The sequence below is a fragment of the Diplotaxodon limnothrissa genome, linkage group LG23, assembly GCF_057381915.1.
Source record: "Diplotaxodon limnothrissa isolate DT_005_m linkage group LG23, D_limnothrissa_male_GT1.1, whole genome shotgun sequence".
NCBI classification, from domain to species: domain Eukaryota; kingdom Metazoa; phylum Chordata; class Actinopteri; order Cichliformes; family Cichlidae; genus Diplotaxodon; species Diplotaxodon limnothrissa.
The window spans coordinates 18,188,383-18,204,269 of record NC_140617.1 but is presented as its reverse complement, the minus strand read 5'-3'; the positions used below and the strand labels follow the sequence as shown (position 1 = coordinate 18,204,269).

General features: G+C 39.7%; 1 protein-coding gene across 1 annotated transcript; it reads left to right on the top strand.

The window, feature by feature from the left end:
- Window positions 1–8,064: 8,064 nt before the first annotated feature.
- Window positions 8,065–15,664, top strand: LOC146607795 (adhesion G protein-coupled receptor G7-like). The gene is made up of 13 exons (XM_085347978.1): window positions 8,065–8,161; window positions 8,257–8,366; window positions 8,541–8,681; window positions 8,761–8,849; window positions 9,707–9,855; window positions 10,945–11,058; window positions 11,144–11,334; window positions 11,869–12,021; window positions 12,136–12,248; window positions 13,461–13,795; window positions 13,889–13,970; window positions 14,262–14,550; window positions 15,500–15,664. Exons 2-13 carry the CDS (start codon window positions 8,292–8,294, stop codon window positions 15,662–15,664), a joined length of 1,896 nt encoding a protein of 631 aa, XP_085204104.1. The 5' UTR covers window positions 8,065–8,161; window positions 8,257–8,291.
- The last annotated feature ends 223 nt before the right edge of the window (window positions 15,665–15,887 follow it).

Here is a 15,887-nt window from a genome sequence, read left to right as displayed (position 1 = left end):
TGTTATACAGAAATAATATTGACCTCCGACAGATACTGTTCTTGAAGCTGTGGTCAGTGTATGGACTTCCGCTTATACTGTGTGTGTTCAGTGTGTCACAGTCACTGTTATCGTCACAGACGTAACTGTAAAGTCAGTCACAGCTGCATTATTTAATAGGAAGGCAATAGGCAGAGTGTTACAGGCATAGCATGTATGAAGCATGTGAACATAATAATAACCACTGCAGCCAAAAAGAGTGCCTGACGAGCCCAGTTGTAAGTAAGCTGTTAAGACTCGACTGTACACTGTGTTCGTGTTTTCTTCCAAAACAATAAGTTTGTTGGAGCAGCATTTCAACGCCTCTCTCTGTATCTTGCTAGCAAAGTTGACCCAGACAGCTTGAATCCTGGAGAGAAGACTTACAGGAGAATATCTCCCTTGAAGAGTGGGAGAGGGCTTGCGCCAGGGCACAATCACAAAAAGTGAACACTCGTTTAAATCTCTTGCAGTACAATTGGTTAATGCGTACATATATGACTCCAGTCAAACTTAATGCTTTCTACAGTACCATCCCGGATGTTTGTATAAAATGCGACGAGGAAAAGGGCACACTTCTCCATTGTTTGTGGCAGTGTCCTGAAATTAGGAAATTCTGGGAAGAAGTGAAACAATGTACTGAAGAAATATTAGAAATAAAACTGCATTTAGAACCAAAACTTTTTTTGCTGGGCATCTATCCAGCTAACTGTAATATAACAAGGAAACATAGCTTATTTTTAGACATAGGGCTGCTGATGGCTAAGAGAGTGATTGCCATTACTCGGAAAGAGGTAGATAGACCGAGAAGAAGTAAATGGATTTCAGAGTTAACATCTACCCTGCCCTTAGAAAAGATCACCTACGCAGTCAGGGGTAAGCGGCGATACTTTTATAGCATCTGGGGCCCCTTCAAAAACTTGCTTGCTAATAAAGACTAGCCCCACTTGGTGGAAATTGTTGGGAAGGATTCATAGGTGGCCCTCTGCTGTCCATTCGGGAATATGTTTAATGCTTGACATTGAACAACTACTTTCTAATTTACATTTAACATATACCTGTGAGGGTGCATAATTTATGGGAGATGTACACAGTTATTCCCCCCTTTTCCTTTTTTTTTGTCTTTCCCTTGTTTGTTTGTTTTGCTTTTGTGTGTTGTTTTTGTTGTTTTGTCTTTACTGTTTTTTTTCTCATCCTCTCCTATATGGTGTTATGTGTATAAAGGCAGTATGTGTAGCTTGTAGTTTCTGTAAGTTTAGCTACTTGTTTTGTTACGTTTCATAGATATGTACACTCCTATGTTCAAAATAAATAAAGACACTGTTGGGAAAGAAAAAAAAAATTGAACCAGACAACAAAGTAAAGGTAGTTTTCGGCTACGAGACCAACACGGAACCCGACGTATTAGCCAGAGGTCCCTTTACTACGGTTCGGAGCCACGGACCTGTGTTATATACGCACGGAATAGTTTTCTATACAAGATCGCTGCAAAAAGTGCAGTCTTACCTAATGTCCACCTTATATCAATTTCCTAAGACCCGAACTCTTTCATGGCATGCATTTTTAATTTGTCTTTGCTATTTGTGCTGATTGGGACCTGATGAATGTACACTCAACAAAAATATAAACGCAACACCTTTGTTACTGCTCCCATTCCCCATGGGATGGACGTAGAGACCTAAAATTCATTGCAGATACACAATATAACCATCCCTCCCAAACAGTGGTCACAAAAAACAGTCCAAATGTGTGGTAGTGGGCACATCTGCTATATTGAGATAATCCATCCCACCTCACAGATGTGCCACATCAAGATGCTGATCTGACATCATGAGTAGTGCACAGCTGTACCTCAGACTGCCCACAACAAAAGGCCACCCTGGAATGTGCAGTTTTTTGCGCTATTGGGGGTCTGGGGACCCAGAACCGGTCAGTATCTGGTGTGACCACCATTTGCCTCATGCAGTGCAACACATCGTCGCATGGAGTCTATCAGATTGTCAATTGTGGCCTGTGGAATGTTGGTCCACTCCACTTCAATGGCTGTGCGAGGTTGTTGGATATTCGTGGGAACTGGTACACGCTGTCGTATACGCCAGTCAAGCACATCCCGAACATGCTCAATGGGTGACATGTCCGGTGAGTATGCTGGCCATGCAAAAACTGGGACATTCTCAGCTGCCATCTGCCCTGAACAATGTGAACCATGATTCATCCGTGAAGCACACACCTCTCCAACGTGCCAGACGCCATCGAATGTGAGCATTTGCCCACACAAGTCTGTTACGGCGACGAGCTGGAGTCAGGTCAAGACCCCGATGAGGACGACGGGCATGCAGTTGAGCGTCCCTGAGACGGTTTCTGACAGTTTGTGCAGAAATTGTTTGGTTGTGCAAACCAATTGTTCCAGCAGCTGTCTGGGTGGCTGGTCTCAGACGATCTTGGAGGTGAACCTGCTGGATGTGGAGGTCCTGGGCTGGTGTGGTTACACGAGGTCTGCGGTTGTGAGGCCGGTTGGATGTGCTGCCATATTCTCTGAAACGCCTGTGGAGACGGCTTATGGTTGAGAAATGAACATTCAATGCACGGGCGACAGATCTGGTTGACATTCCTGCTGTCAGCATGCCAATTGCACGCTCCCTCATTGCTTGTGGCATCTGTGGCATTTTGCTGTGAGACAAAACTGCACATTCCAGGGTGGCCTTTTGTTGTGGGCAGTCTGAGGTACACCTGTGCACTACTCATGATGTCAGATCAGCATCCTGATGTGGCACACCTGTGAGGTGGGATGGATTATCTCAATATAGCAGATGTGCCCACTACCACACATTTGGACTGATTTGTGACCACTGTTTGGGAGGGATGGTTATATTGTGTATCTGCAATGAATTTTAGGTCTCTACGTCCATCCCATGGGGAATGGGAGCAGTAACAAAGGTGTTGCGTTTATATTTTTGTTGAGTGTAAAAACAAAGAATTTCCATATATACAGTGGGGCAAAAAAGTATTTAGTCAGCCACCGATTGTGCAAGTTCCCCCACTTAAAATGATGACAGAGGTCAGTAATTTGCACCAGAGGTACACTTCAACTGTGAGAGACAGAATGTGAAAAAAAAATCCATGAATTCACATGGTAGGATTTGTAAAGAATTTATTCGTAAATTAGGGTGGAAAATAAGTATTTGGTCACCTCAAACAAGGAAAATCTCTGGCTCTCACAGACCTGTAACGTCTTCTGTAAGAAGCTTTTCTGTCCCCCACTCGTTACCTGTATGAATGGCACCTGTTTGAACTCATCATCTGTATAAAAGACACCTGTCCACAGCCTCAAACAGTCAGACTCCAAACTCCGCCATGGCCAAGACCAAAGAGCTTTCGAAGGACACCAGGAAAAGTATTGTAGACCTGCACCAGACTGGGAAGAGTGAATCTACAATAGGCAAGCAGCTTGGTGTGAAAAAATCAACTGTGGGAGCAATCATCAGAAAATGGAAGACATACAAGACCACTGATAATCTCCCTGGATCTGGGGCTCCACGCAAGATCTCATCCCGTGGGGTCAAAATGATCATGAGAACGGTGAGCAAAGATCCCAGAACCACACGGGGGGACCTGGTGAATGACCTGCAGAGAGCTGGGACCAAAGTAACAAAGGTCACCATCAGTAACACACTACAACGGCAGGGAATCAAATCCCGCAGTGCCAGACGTGTTCCGCTGCTGAAGCCAGTGCATGTCCAGGCCCGTCTGAAGTTTGCCAGAGAGCACATGGATGATACAGCAGAGGATTGGGAGAATGTCATGTGGTCAGATGAAACCAAAGTAGAACTTTTTGGTATAAACTCAACTCGTCGTGTTTGGAGGAAGAAGAATACTGAGTTGCATCCCAAGAACACCATACCTACTGTGAAGCATGGGGGTGGAAACATCATGCTATGGGGCTGTTTTTCTGCCAAGGGGACAGGACGACTGATCCGTGTTAAGGACAGAATGAATGGGGCCATGTATCGTGAGATTTTGAGCCAAAACCTCCTTCCATCAGTGAGAACTTTGAAGATGAAACGAGGCTGGGTCTTCCAACATGACAATGATCCAAAACACACCGCCCGGGCAACAAAGGAGTGGCTCCGTAAGATGCATTTGAAAGTCCTGGAGTGGCCTAGCCAGTCTCCAGACCTCAACCCCATAGAAAATCTGTGGCGGGAGTTGAAAGTCCGTGTTGCTCTGCGACAGCCCCAAAACATCACTGCTCTCGAGAAGATCTGCATGGAGGAATGGGCCAAAATACCAGCTACTGTGTGTGCAAACCTGGTAAAGACCTATAGTAAATGTTTGACCTCTGTTATTGCCAACAAAGGTTATGTCTGTGAAGGTTCTCAGTCATCCAGGTCATCGTAGTCAAAGGAGCTTGCAAAGAAAAGCGTCTGGACTTCTTTAAGTTGCTTGAAGACGTTTCACCTCTCATCCGAGAAGCTTCTTCAGTTCTAGTTTTCTCCAAGCATGACATCCCGGTGTATTTCAGACCCAGCAACACGCTCAGACAGAAACTGGTTCACCCGAAAGACAAAACGCCAAAACACAAACTTAACAATGTGGTGTATGCTGTACAGTGCAGCGAGGAATGCTCAGACCTCTACATTGGAGAGACCAAACAGCCACTTCACAAGCGCATGGCACAACACAGAAGAGCCACCTCCACAGGACAAGACTCAGCAGTCCATCTGCATCTTAAGGATAAAGGACACTCTTTCGAGGATGCCAATGTTCACATTTTGGACAGAGAGGACAGATGGTTTGAAAGAGGAGTGAAAGAAGCCATCTATGTCCACTGTGAGCGACCATCTTTGAACAGAGGCGGGGGTTTACAACACCAACTCTCTGCCATCTATAATCCAGTTTTGAGATCCCTTCCCAGACGCCTTAACGCCCACTCACATCCTGGGCCATCTGACCTCAGGAATTCGCATGATAAGGTGGGGCCAGGTTTCACAATGAACACACCCGAAACTCTGGCTGATTGGGACCCACGCCCAGTTTCACACCTTGGCTCAGGCGATTAGAGGATCATCAGGGGGTCCTTTTGTCCCTCTGTGGGGGGTTACTCCCACTAGGTTTATATCTGGGACTCTCCACCATTTGACCTTAGAACTGAAAAATATCAAATTATATCCAAATTATATCAATCACGGTAGCCAAGTTTATATAGGTTCTCCTCGTGTATCGTGTGGAGTATGTGATTATGGGAATTAGGTGAATTATGTGGGATCAATAAGATGTTGAGCAGGGGTAGGAATTAATAAGTATGTTCATACTTCTTCCTACTCCTTTTCAGACCAAACATTGTTACATTATGTCAGACGATTTTGTTTTATTTCATTATATATTTTTTGTTTATCTGAACACATACGTGTGGGTGTGTGTATATCTACATATATATTCGTATCTGTAAATGAAAATATATGTAGTGTGTATATATTGTTTTTTGTTTTATATGTCTGAAACAAATAAAGATACAATACAATACAATACAATACAATACAATACAACTGAAGAAGCTTCTCGGATGAGAGGTGAAACGTCTTCAAGCAACTTAAAGAAGTCCAGACGCTTTTCTTTGCAAACAACAAAGGTTATGTTACAAAGTATTGAGTTGTATTTTTATTATTGACCAAATACTTATTTTCCACCCTGATTTACGAATAAATTCTTTACAAATCCTACCATGTGGATTCATGGATTTTTTTTTTCACATTCTGTCTCTCACAGTTGAAGTGTACCTCTTGTGCAAATTACTGACCTCTGTCATCATTTTAAGTGGGGGAACTTGCACAATCGGTGGCTGACTAAATACTTTTTTCCCCCACTGTATATATGGAAATTCTTTGTTTTTTACACTCAACAATATATATATATATATATATATATATATATATATATATATATATATATATATATTCCGATAGAACAGTGGCAGTATAATGTCCTTGTAAGGGGATATCAGGGGATATTTTGTGCTTTGGTCTAGACAACTGAAAATGTGATGTCCACATATGTGGACGCCAGGTCCTAGGAGGTTAAGATTTAAAAATGTAGTGGTATGGCGAGTAACCTTCAATATCAGTAATAAATCACACAACAATAGTACATTCATGTAGTTGTATAAAGCATGATAATATATTAAGTATTCCAAAGTATTCAGAATACGTTACTCTCATTGAGTAACGTAACAGAATATGTTACAAAATATATATTTGGGGCATGTATTCTGTAATCTGTAGTGGAATACATTTTAAAAGTAACCTTCCCAACACTAATGATGACATACTAAGATCAGGTATAATGAAAACCATACGTGCTAAGTATCAGCATTCATAGCGCTTTTAATGAACTAACTGATCATTGCCCTTCTTAGGTGTTTCTCACAGCTGTTCCTTTACCCTCCTTCACAGCTGGAGCAGGGTTAACTACACCAACAGACATCCCTGATACTGCTACTACTGCACTACTTCCTACTGATGTTCCTGATGATTCTACTACTGCACAAAATATAACTACTGAACAAAGCATTACTACTGTAACTCCAGGGGATATCACTACTATAACAACAGTTCCTAACAATACCACTTCATCTAATACTTCTAATTTGAGCACCACAACACAAGATACAGTTCTAACCACTGACCTGGAAACACCAGATTATCCAGAAACTCCTCCTACTAGTGCCAGTCCTGTTCTTACAACTACAGATTTTACCAGGCCTGATACGACTGATACTGCTACTACTGCACTACTTCCTACTGATGTTCCTGATGATTCTACTACTGCACAAAATATAACTACTGAACAAAGCATTACTACTGTAACTCCAGGGGATATCACTACTATAACAACAGTTCCTAACAATACCACTTCATCTAATACTTCTAATTTGAGTACCACAACACAAGATACAGTTCCAACCACTGACCTGGAAACACCAGAGTATCCAGAAACTCCTCCTACTAGTGCCAGTCCTGTTCTTACAACTACAGATTTTACCAGGCCTGATACGACTGATACTGCTACTACCGCACTACTTCCTACTGATGTTCCTGATGATTCTACTACTGCACAAAATATAACTACTGAACAAAGCATTGCTACTGTAACTCCAGGGGATATCACTACTATAACAACAGTTCCTAACAATACCACTTCATCTAATACTTCTAATTTGAGTACCACAACACAAGATACAGTTCCAACCACTGACCTGGAAACACCAGATTATCCAGAAACTCCTCCTACTAGTGCCAGTCCTGTTCTTACAACTACAGATTTTACCAGGCCTGATACGACTGTTAGTCAGATAGCTGATACTACCTCCAACCCCATGACTGATCAAATGAGTACTACTCACTATTCTCCCATGACTACTATTACAAGTGATACTAATACAACTACTCCTTACACAAACACCACTGCTACTTTCTACCCAACCAGTGATGCAAATATTGCTACTTACAGTACTCCTACTACAATTGGTACGAATGCTATGAGCCCATACACTGACAGTACTTTACCTCCTAATCCTACAACAATTCCTTCAGCAAACACCACTCATTATGATTCAACTACTATACCTATTGCTACTGCTAATACTACTACGACCACTATATCCCCAACTACGTTTACCCCTCCTACCACCACTGTCCTGAAATGTGATAATGGAGGGAAACCAGAGAACGGTGTCTGCATCTGTCCTGATGAATGGACTGGAGTAACATGCTCAGAAGGTAAGAAGTTTTACCGACTAGAGTCTGATGGGTCAAAAACATTCAGATGAGAACGAAAGAGAGAATGCCAGAGATCAAAAACTATAATTTGCTCAAAATGTCTAATGTACCAGCTGTAAGGATTTCTACAACCTGAAATCAAGTTTAGCATGCATTATTTAAAAGTCCTTTTTTTTCTTTTGTGATTAAAAACAAATAAAATTCCTAGTATTCTAAAAAAACAAACGGAAAAAATATTTAATTTTTTAACAAACTTTTCGTAGAAAACTTCTGCAAAGAGCAGCAGTTAGGAGGCTTCAGGTTCCCTCGTACACCCATCGGCTGGTTTGCGTATTCTGAGGAAAAATGTGAAGTAGGAACGAGTGGTAGTAAGTCATCCACATCTTCCCCTCAGTCCAACATCACTCCATCACGTAGACTCTAGTGTATTGATGTTTATCTTTCTATCACCATTTCCATTCAGCTGGTAAATCTAAATCTTCAGCCAGATGTTTGTCCATGAATGGATCACCAGGTTTCAGCCCTCCACAGATCTTCCAGTGTGACCTGACGCTCAGCGACATACAAAAAAATGTAAGAACAGCAGTTTTTTTTTCTTCTGAAGAAAGATTGAAAGTGTCATATGGCTGAAGTTTGAGTATTTCTCTGTGAGGTAATCCTGTAGAAATGCAGCTCTGAGGTAACATGCAGATGATTCCAGATTCAGTAAAGAACCAGATGAGTAAAATCATGTCTTTCTTACCTCAGCTTACAAGTCCAGCTGATTTAGAGACACTGGCGACCAGCACTCAGATTCTGACATCAAAAGCAGAAGAGCTGACGGCTGAAAATGTTACAGCTGCGGCTGAGATTGTCAACACACTGCTGCTGTCTGCAAACGCCACAGAGGTACAAACATTCAGCAAATCGTAAGGGGCAAAAAAAGAAAGTAAGATGTTAATCTCAGTTCATATTTGTGTCTGTGCAGAGTGTCAGAGTGTCAGCAGTAGCAACAGTCAGTCAGCTGCTGAACGCCACTATACCAGATGATACCAAGGAAAACAACGCAACTCTGGGGTAAACTAAATATGTAAATAAACAAATAAATAAGCTCATCAGCAGTGAAGCTAAGACTGTTAAAAACTGCTGTAAAGGTGGCACTATGGGAAAGATCATTAAAATATTCATCATGAAACTACAGCCATGCTAGCAGTGCTGAGGTTAAACTGAAATACAAAGGAGCTTTGACCAAAGTGCTAACATCAGCTGTATTTATTTCCCTAAAGTTCTGTCAACCAGATTTAACTCATATTCAGTGATAATTCACTTTTTTCTATATTAGATGAACAACCAGTCTAAGCAGCTACATTATAAAGAAATATTTCACTGTGACACTGGCAAAAAGCTGATTTTAAGCAATGTTTGCCATGTTCACCATCCTAGTTTGATTGGCTATTTTGTAATTCCTCTGAAGTGTGATGCATTTTAGCATATAAACAGGAACTGGCAGTTGTCAAAGTTGTTCTGTTTTAGAGACAAAATATCCAACTCACAGATGAATAATAATTGATTCAGGAATTTAAGAGCAGTTTTAAGAGTGTCAGCAGTCTTAGTCTTTCCTGTTCCAATTCAAACTGTAAAGACCTCCAATTGTAAATATTCTCATTAGACCTTAAATATCTGTACTATTCAGGTGAGTTTCCTTTTGAGATGAAAGTAATAAAGGTAAAGTTGAAGCTCTAAACTGACACTTATAGTTCAGGGGGAGTGCCAAAAATGGACTGGTACAACTGAATATTAGAAACTACAAATCTGATTAAGACAAACAATGTTTTGTGTTTCTGCGTTTGTTTGTGTTATTATTATTTGTTGTTGGGTTGTTTTTTGTTTTGTTTTTTTTTGGGGGGGGGGGGGGGGGGGGGTTTAATGTCCAGGCTTACGGTGACTCTGGACCAGCTCTCAGTGAACCTCAGCCTCAGTCAAAATACATCTCAATCTCAAGTGGTTCAGCCGAACTTGGTGGTCCAGTCGGCACAGATCCCTGCTGCAGACACTCACGGAGTCCAGTTCACCTCTCTCAGAGGTCAGTAAGAAACTGTGTCGAACAGCAGTGATCATCCCGTGGACTGGTTTTTATTAAATTATAAAGCATTCTAAAGCAAATACCTGCAGGTTTAATCAAATATTGTAACTGACAGATCTAAAAGCAAAGATTTGAACACCGGAGAGAACAGATTGGCTTCTACTTTGTAGTTTATTAACCAGGTTATGATTTCTACTTCACTTGAGCTTTCAGCAGTTGAACTCTTGAGTGAACTCTCAAGGTTGACATGTTTGCCCAGTTGATGGTTCTAAAGTCCAGCTGTGGTGATTTCTTATCTTCTGTATAAAGCAACTTTATTTGTGTCCTTTGATGGTTTTACCATTGAAACTGGCTGCTGTTGTTGTGCTCTGTGTCCTGTTCACTATTTAGTCTTTTTACTGCTGTATTTTCAACACGTGTGATGGACTCATGTTTACCGTGACTGAAAACACAAAATAGTTTTGAGACCTCAAAGCTTGTGGGAGGATTATAAACCTGAACTCAACTTAATGATGTGAATAACTTGGCCTCACTCTCTAAATTTGCATGTAATAATGTATTTTTTCAGACTCAAAACACAGAAAACAACAATAAAAGAAAACTGATAAAGTCCTCAGAAACTTAAGTTAAGAATCTACCCGAGATTCTGTCTGCTTTTGTCAAATAGTATCACTTTGATCCAGTAAATTTGCCATTGAATAAATATGATCTGAACTCTTCTGTGGGACAGCTCCCAAGAATATTTTTATGGCTGAAGTCCTTGGCTGGTGGTTCTTTATTGCTCTGCTGAAAAATAAAAAAAGCAATAAAATTGTCAAATACATCAAGATTTAAAAAGTAGTGCTCAGTTCAATTCTTCGAGACTATTTCAAAGTTACAAAGAGATACTAGAAGCAAGTTACTTTCTCCAGTCAGATAAAATAAAATGAAATGATCTTGTTTTCAAAAAATGGTGTTGTAAAGAAATTATCTTAAATTTGTTCTTAACTTTCATTTTAATCTGAACTTTAACTTTAAAATTGAAGAACCGACAGTAAATTTGTACATTTTTAATGTGTTCACTGACATGCAGTCATCTTGTCACTACAGGGATTTCTGGGAATTTTTTGCCCAACAGAATTCATCTGAACACAAACGCAACACAGGTCGTGATGGAAAACAGTTTCATAGCTGATGCCCTCATTTACATACGATTCCTGCCAGGTGAGTCTGTCTTTTTAAAGCTGAAAAATCCTCTAATTTTAACAAGTTCTTACTAATAGCAGTGGATTCTTTTCTCTCATGTTAGGCGAAGATGTCAGAAGTCGTCAGACAGACTTGAACGTCTCTCTGGGTTTTGTTCTCTATCAGAATGATCGTTTCTTTCGTTCAAAACTCTACATGAAGCGACGGGCCACCATAAGGGTCCTGTCAGCCAGCGTCAGAGGGCAGGAACCCAACATGGTGCCACAACATGTGGAGATGTTGTTCAGACCAAGAGTAAGAAATCCAGTATCTTCATTCATATATAAATCTAATGACTGATGTCTGCTGGTTATAATTTAATATCTTCAGCACAGCTGCAGTTCTTCCTGCTGCTAATGGGGTAAAATTGGTCACAAAAGCTAACTTGTCCAGTCACACTATTGTTCTGTATATTTTTGAGAACGGGTTTTGTTTTCTTGTTTTCGTGTGAGGAATGGATTTAAATGCTTTAAGTTGTAGGTACTGCAGAAAAAGTTTGCATGTTATGCATGTTAGTTCTGTATGGAGTGGAAGGATTTTTGCCAGGATATTATTATAAAAAATATGTTGTAGATGTGTTACCTTTAACAATCTGTATGTTAAAATACAATGATGTCATGTTAATATCAAATATACAATATCAGAATTGATTCAAAGCAAACACAAATACTGTAAGAAAAATATCAATGGTGTTAACAAAACAAAAGAAAAGCAAACAAACTGCATTAAAAATATGCGTTAAGTCTAAGTTATCTAAATTAAAGGGCTGTCTGTGCGCTGCTGTTTCAGAACATCAGTGGAACGTCTCTGTACGACTTCTCCTGCGTTTTCTGGAACTACAGTCAGAAGGACTGGAGCACCAGTGGCTGCTCTAAAGGAAACACTTCAGATGGACTAATTAAATGTTTCTGTAACCACACCACCAACTTTGCTGCTCTCTGGGTGAGTATCACAAATCTGCAGACTGAAAGATGAAGCCACAGTTTGTTGATTCTTCATCAACCATTGCAACAATACAGATATTTAGTGAGACTTTTGATCATATCTGTGTTTCAGTCATTCAGAGAGAACTACGAGTATGCAGAAGCTCTGGGTGCAATCTCCATCGTGGGACTCTCTCTTTCTTTTCTGGGTTTGATTGTGACGATCATTTATAACGTTAAAGAAATGTAAGACTAGACCACCCCACCTCCGTTTTTATGTGTCATTTGACAAAAAAGTGTAGTTATCTAACAGGTTAAAATGTATTTGACTGCAACTAACATGCAGCAAACATGTTAGAAACAGAAGTGTTAGCTACAGAGTCAAAATTGGTCAAAAAAATTGGTATGACAAAAACTGAGCCATAAATCTAGATATTTCAATGACTTCCCTACTCTTCTCTCAGTGCTTTGTTTACTTTATTTAATTTTATTGTAATTGAGAAAATTTTAATTACCCTCTTGCTTTTATCCAGAAAAGGAATCCTTTAGTTCTTAAAAATTTTAAATTATTTTTAAATTATTTCTAGAACTTTTCTCCACATTTTTACAATGTAATATTTTAATAGTTTTAAGATCCTTCTACTACTACCCTAATGGTCGTGTGGGCATCTTCCAATCATACCTTCTCAAAGTAGATAAATTAGATTTCTGGTCTGGATGCTGAAGTTAAACAGAAGGACAAATTGCTCCTGGGTTCTCCTTGATGTGAAACCAACACAGTTTGTTGTCCTGTGAAAAATAATTGGAAAATAACACCATCATTCAATCACCACTAGGTTCCAGAGGATACCCAAGGTCTGACCAAATGTCCTTGGATTATATCTCCTCTTTAACTTAAATCAAAGAAGGAAAAAAAACAAAACAGAGTGAGTTTGAAAGTATTTGCAAAGAAGAATTTCAGAAAATCTCTCAATTGGGTGAGCAAAGCCTGTGGATTCATAATTACACAAACAAACTAAAGACTGTAACTTCCGCCAAAAGTGCGAACAAACAAAACGAAGGAGGTCTGAATTATATATAAAATAAAAACAAATTTTAAAAAAACATAATATTTTGGAATGAAAGAAAACAGAGAAAAGGTCATAATAATAATAATAATAATAATAATAATAATAATAATAATAATAATAATAATAATAATAATAACATTTAAAGAAATAACATGAATGCAATTTATTGTTTTGAGAAAAGTCAAAATTTTTAAGGAGATTTTTGCTTTGTATGACAAAAATAGCAATTAATTTTTGCAACATCACAATCTTGTTTTCAGCCTTTTATTAATTGATTATTTTTTATGTCATATTTAAAATTACATTCACGTGTATTTCTATTTTTTTTTTACAGTTTTCCTGTAAGACTTCATATTATCATTTGTCACTTTTTCATTTTCATCTGTAGTTTTCAGAATGAACAGAAGAAAAGCCTGATATCTCGGCTGTGCATCTACTTCAGCCTGCTGGCCTTTATCATCACCTTTGTCTCTGGAGTCCAAAACTCCAGCAGACAAATTGACATTGAGGTGCAGACTGACGATCGGACCAATGAAATCCTTGACTCGGATGAACGCATAGAACCAGACCGCGGTTCGTGTACGGCTGTAGCGGCTCTGCTGCACTTCCTCCTGATGGCCACCTTCATGTGGAACAGCGTGAACGGTACTCAGATCCTGATTCAGAAAATACGCCGCAGTCTACCACCTCACTGGACTCTGCTGGGCATGGCTCTGGGATGGGGTAAGACATTTATAAAGTCGGGACTTAAATCTGACAAGCTGTTTATTCTTGAAGACCCTTCAATCTGTCCCAATTAATTAATTATTGTGTTAGGAGTGCCAGCCTTGTTCATGGGCATCACACTGGGGGTGACCTACAGAGTGGACAATCCTCTGAGATACAGACAGGAGGAATTGTGAGTAATCACACAAACCACATTTATCTACTTTAGACTGACCTGTACTTCAATATGAACAAAAGTCACATTTTTACCAATATTACAGTGTTGTTGTTGCTGTTGTTGTATGATGCTACTCACAGAGATTCAGTTTGATACAACCATTCTTTTCGATGCGCCTATACAGCTTTTGTAATTTATTTTTTTTATCTTTACAAACTTTATTATAATTCCTCTTAGTTTTGATTAAAGTTTAGACAAAGTTATTTATTCATATTATTTGTATAATTCCTTTTCATGTCACTGAAGTTGCTGGCTGGCAGCGCTGGATAAGAACAAACACTTCAGCTTTGAGAAACCTTTGTTTTGGGGTTTCCTCCTTCCAGTCGGCCTGATCTTGATCTACAACATCGTCCTGCTGGTTTATGTGTCCATTAAAGCAACCAGGAAGTCCTGCTTCAGGAAGAGTTTCCTTGAATGCTTCACTCTGGCTGTGTTACTGGGTGTGTCCTGGGTTTTTGGGTATCTGGTCCTCGTCACTTCAGGAACAATGAACCTGGTCTTCAGCATTTTGTTCTGCCTCTGCACAACCACACAGGTAAGACTCTACCTTCTGATTTTATAACTTCAACTGAGAGATTAAATCAAAAGGTTCTTCAGCGGTTATACAATCAGCGTATCGTATTATTTTATTATTGTTATTTATCACAAAAGTTTTTGAGTGATTTATTTTTAACAACACAAAAGCACGGCATTTTTACAGGGGTGTGTACACTTTTTATGTCCACTGAAAGTCTTTGTGTTTTGCTTCAAGGAAAATTTTTGATTTTTGATTTTAATAATCTTCTCAGCAGCATATTAAACATATCAGGTCCCCATAAGGAGAATCATGTGCTAACGGCTGTCTAAATGACTGCTGTCTGCTTCCACTTGTCTTTGCACTAGGATGATGTCGGTGTAAATGTGCAGACATATTCGTTCTGTTCCCACTAGTGCTGTCAGCGTTAATCTTGTTAAAATGACATTAACGCCATAACGTGGCAAATCTCCGTTAACGAGTTACCGCGGATCGGCCCGTGCGTGGGGCTGGACAGCGTCAACACGTTAACGAGCTAACCAAGCTAACGCACTAGTTCCCACCAATGTAATTGAGCATTGCGTGGCACATCCGACATACTGTTTTACTTTTGTCCATGACGCGCTTACCATCAGGGTCATACTTCACATGAAAACCAAAATAGTTCCAAACGCCAGATCTGAATGAGGGTGGGGGAGGTTCAATTTCGGCTAGTGATGAGGCAGTTGCCATGTTGCAACGAGCTTAACTTCTGTCTGGCTAGCCTGCGCTGCGCTCAGTGGATCTGCGCTCGACAGTGCAACCTAGGCGGAGTAGTAGTAGCGGAGCGCTCAACACAGACAGCATCGTCAGAAGAAAAGTTGATAAAATAAATTAAAAATATATATGTATGTATATATATATATATATATATATATATATATATATATATATATGTATGTATATATATTTTCCCTCTCTATGTTTTCAGGGCCTTCAGATTTTTATCATCACAGCCACAACGCCGACCTTCAGAGCCACCATGTCCCGATCAGTGCAGTACCTTTCCTCAGCCAGCATCTCGTTTAACAATGTGAAGTACCGTCTATGGAAGAACTGGCACAAGAACCACTCGGAGAAATACAGGGGAAAATGAGGTCATAACAAGCAGCTGACCCATGACTTGGGGATGATTTTAAAAGCATCTGTATTCAATTATTTTTAATGTGAACATAAACTAAATAACTGCATCACAGTCAATCAAAAATCAGAGTCATGATCACATCAACAATAAACCTCCAGAAATCTCCTCAAACTCATTCAAATCTGTGGAATAAGCAGAATTAGACTATTTTGTTTGTTTTGTTCATGAACAAGTT

Excerpts from the sequence above, each read along its gene's own strand:
- LOC146607795 (XM_085347978.1), top strand. The coding sequence starts at position 8,292 with ATGAATGGATCACCAGGTTTCAGCCCTCCACAGATCTTCCAGTGTGAC. Across the intron at positions 8,682-8,760 it reads TGTCTGCAAACGCCACAGAG|AGTGTCAGAGTGTCAGCAGT; the intron begins GTACAAACATTC and ends GTGTCTGTGCAG. Across the intron at positions 8,850-9,706 it reads GAAAACAACGCAACTCTGGG|GCTTACGGTGACTCTGGACC; the intron begins GTAAACTAAATA and ends TTTAATGTCCAG.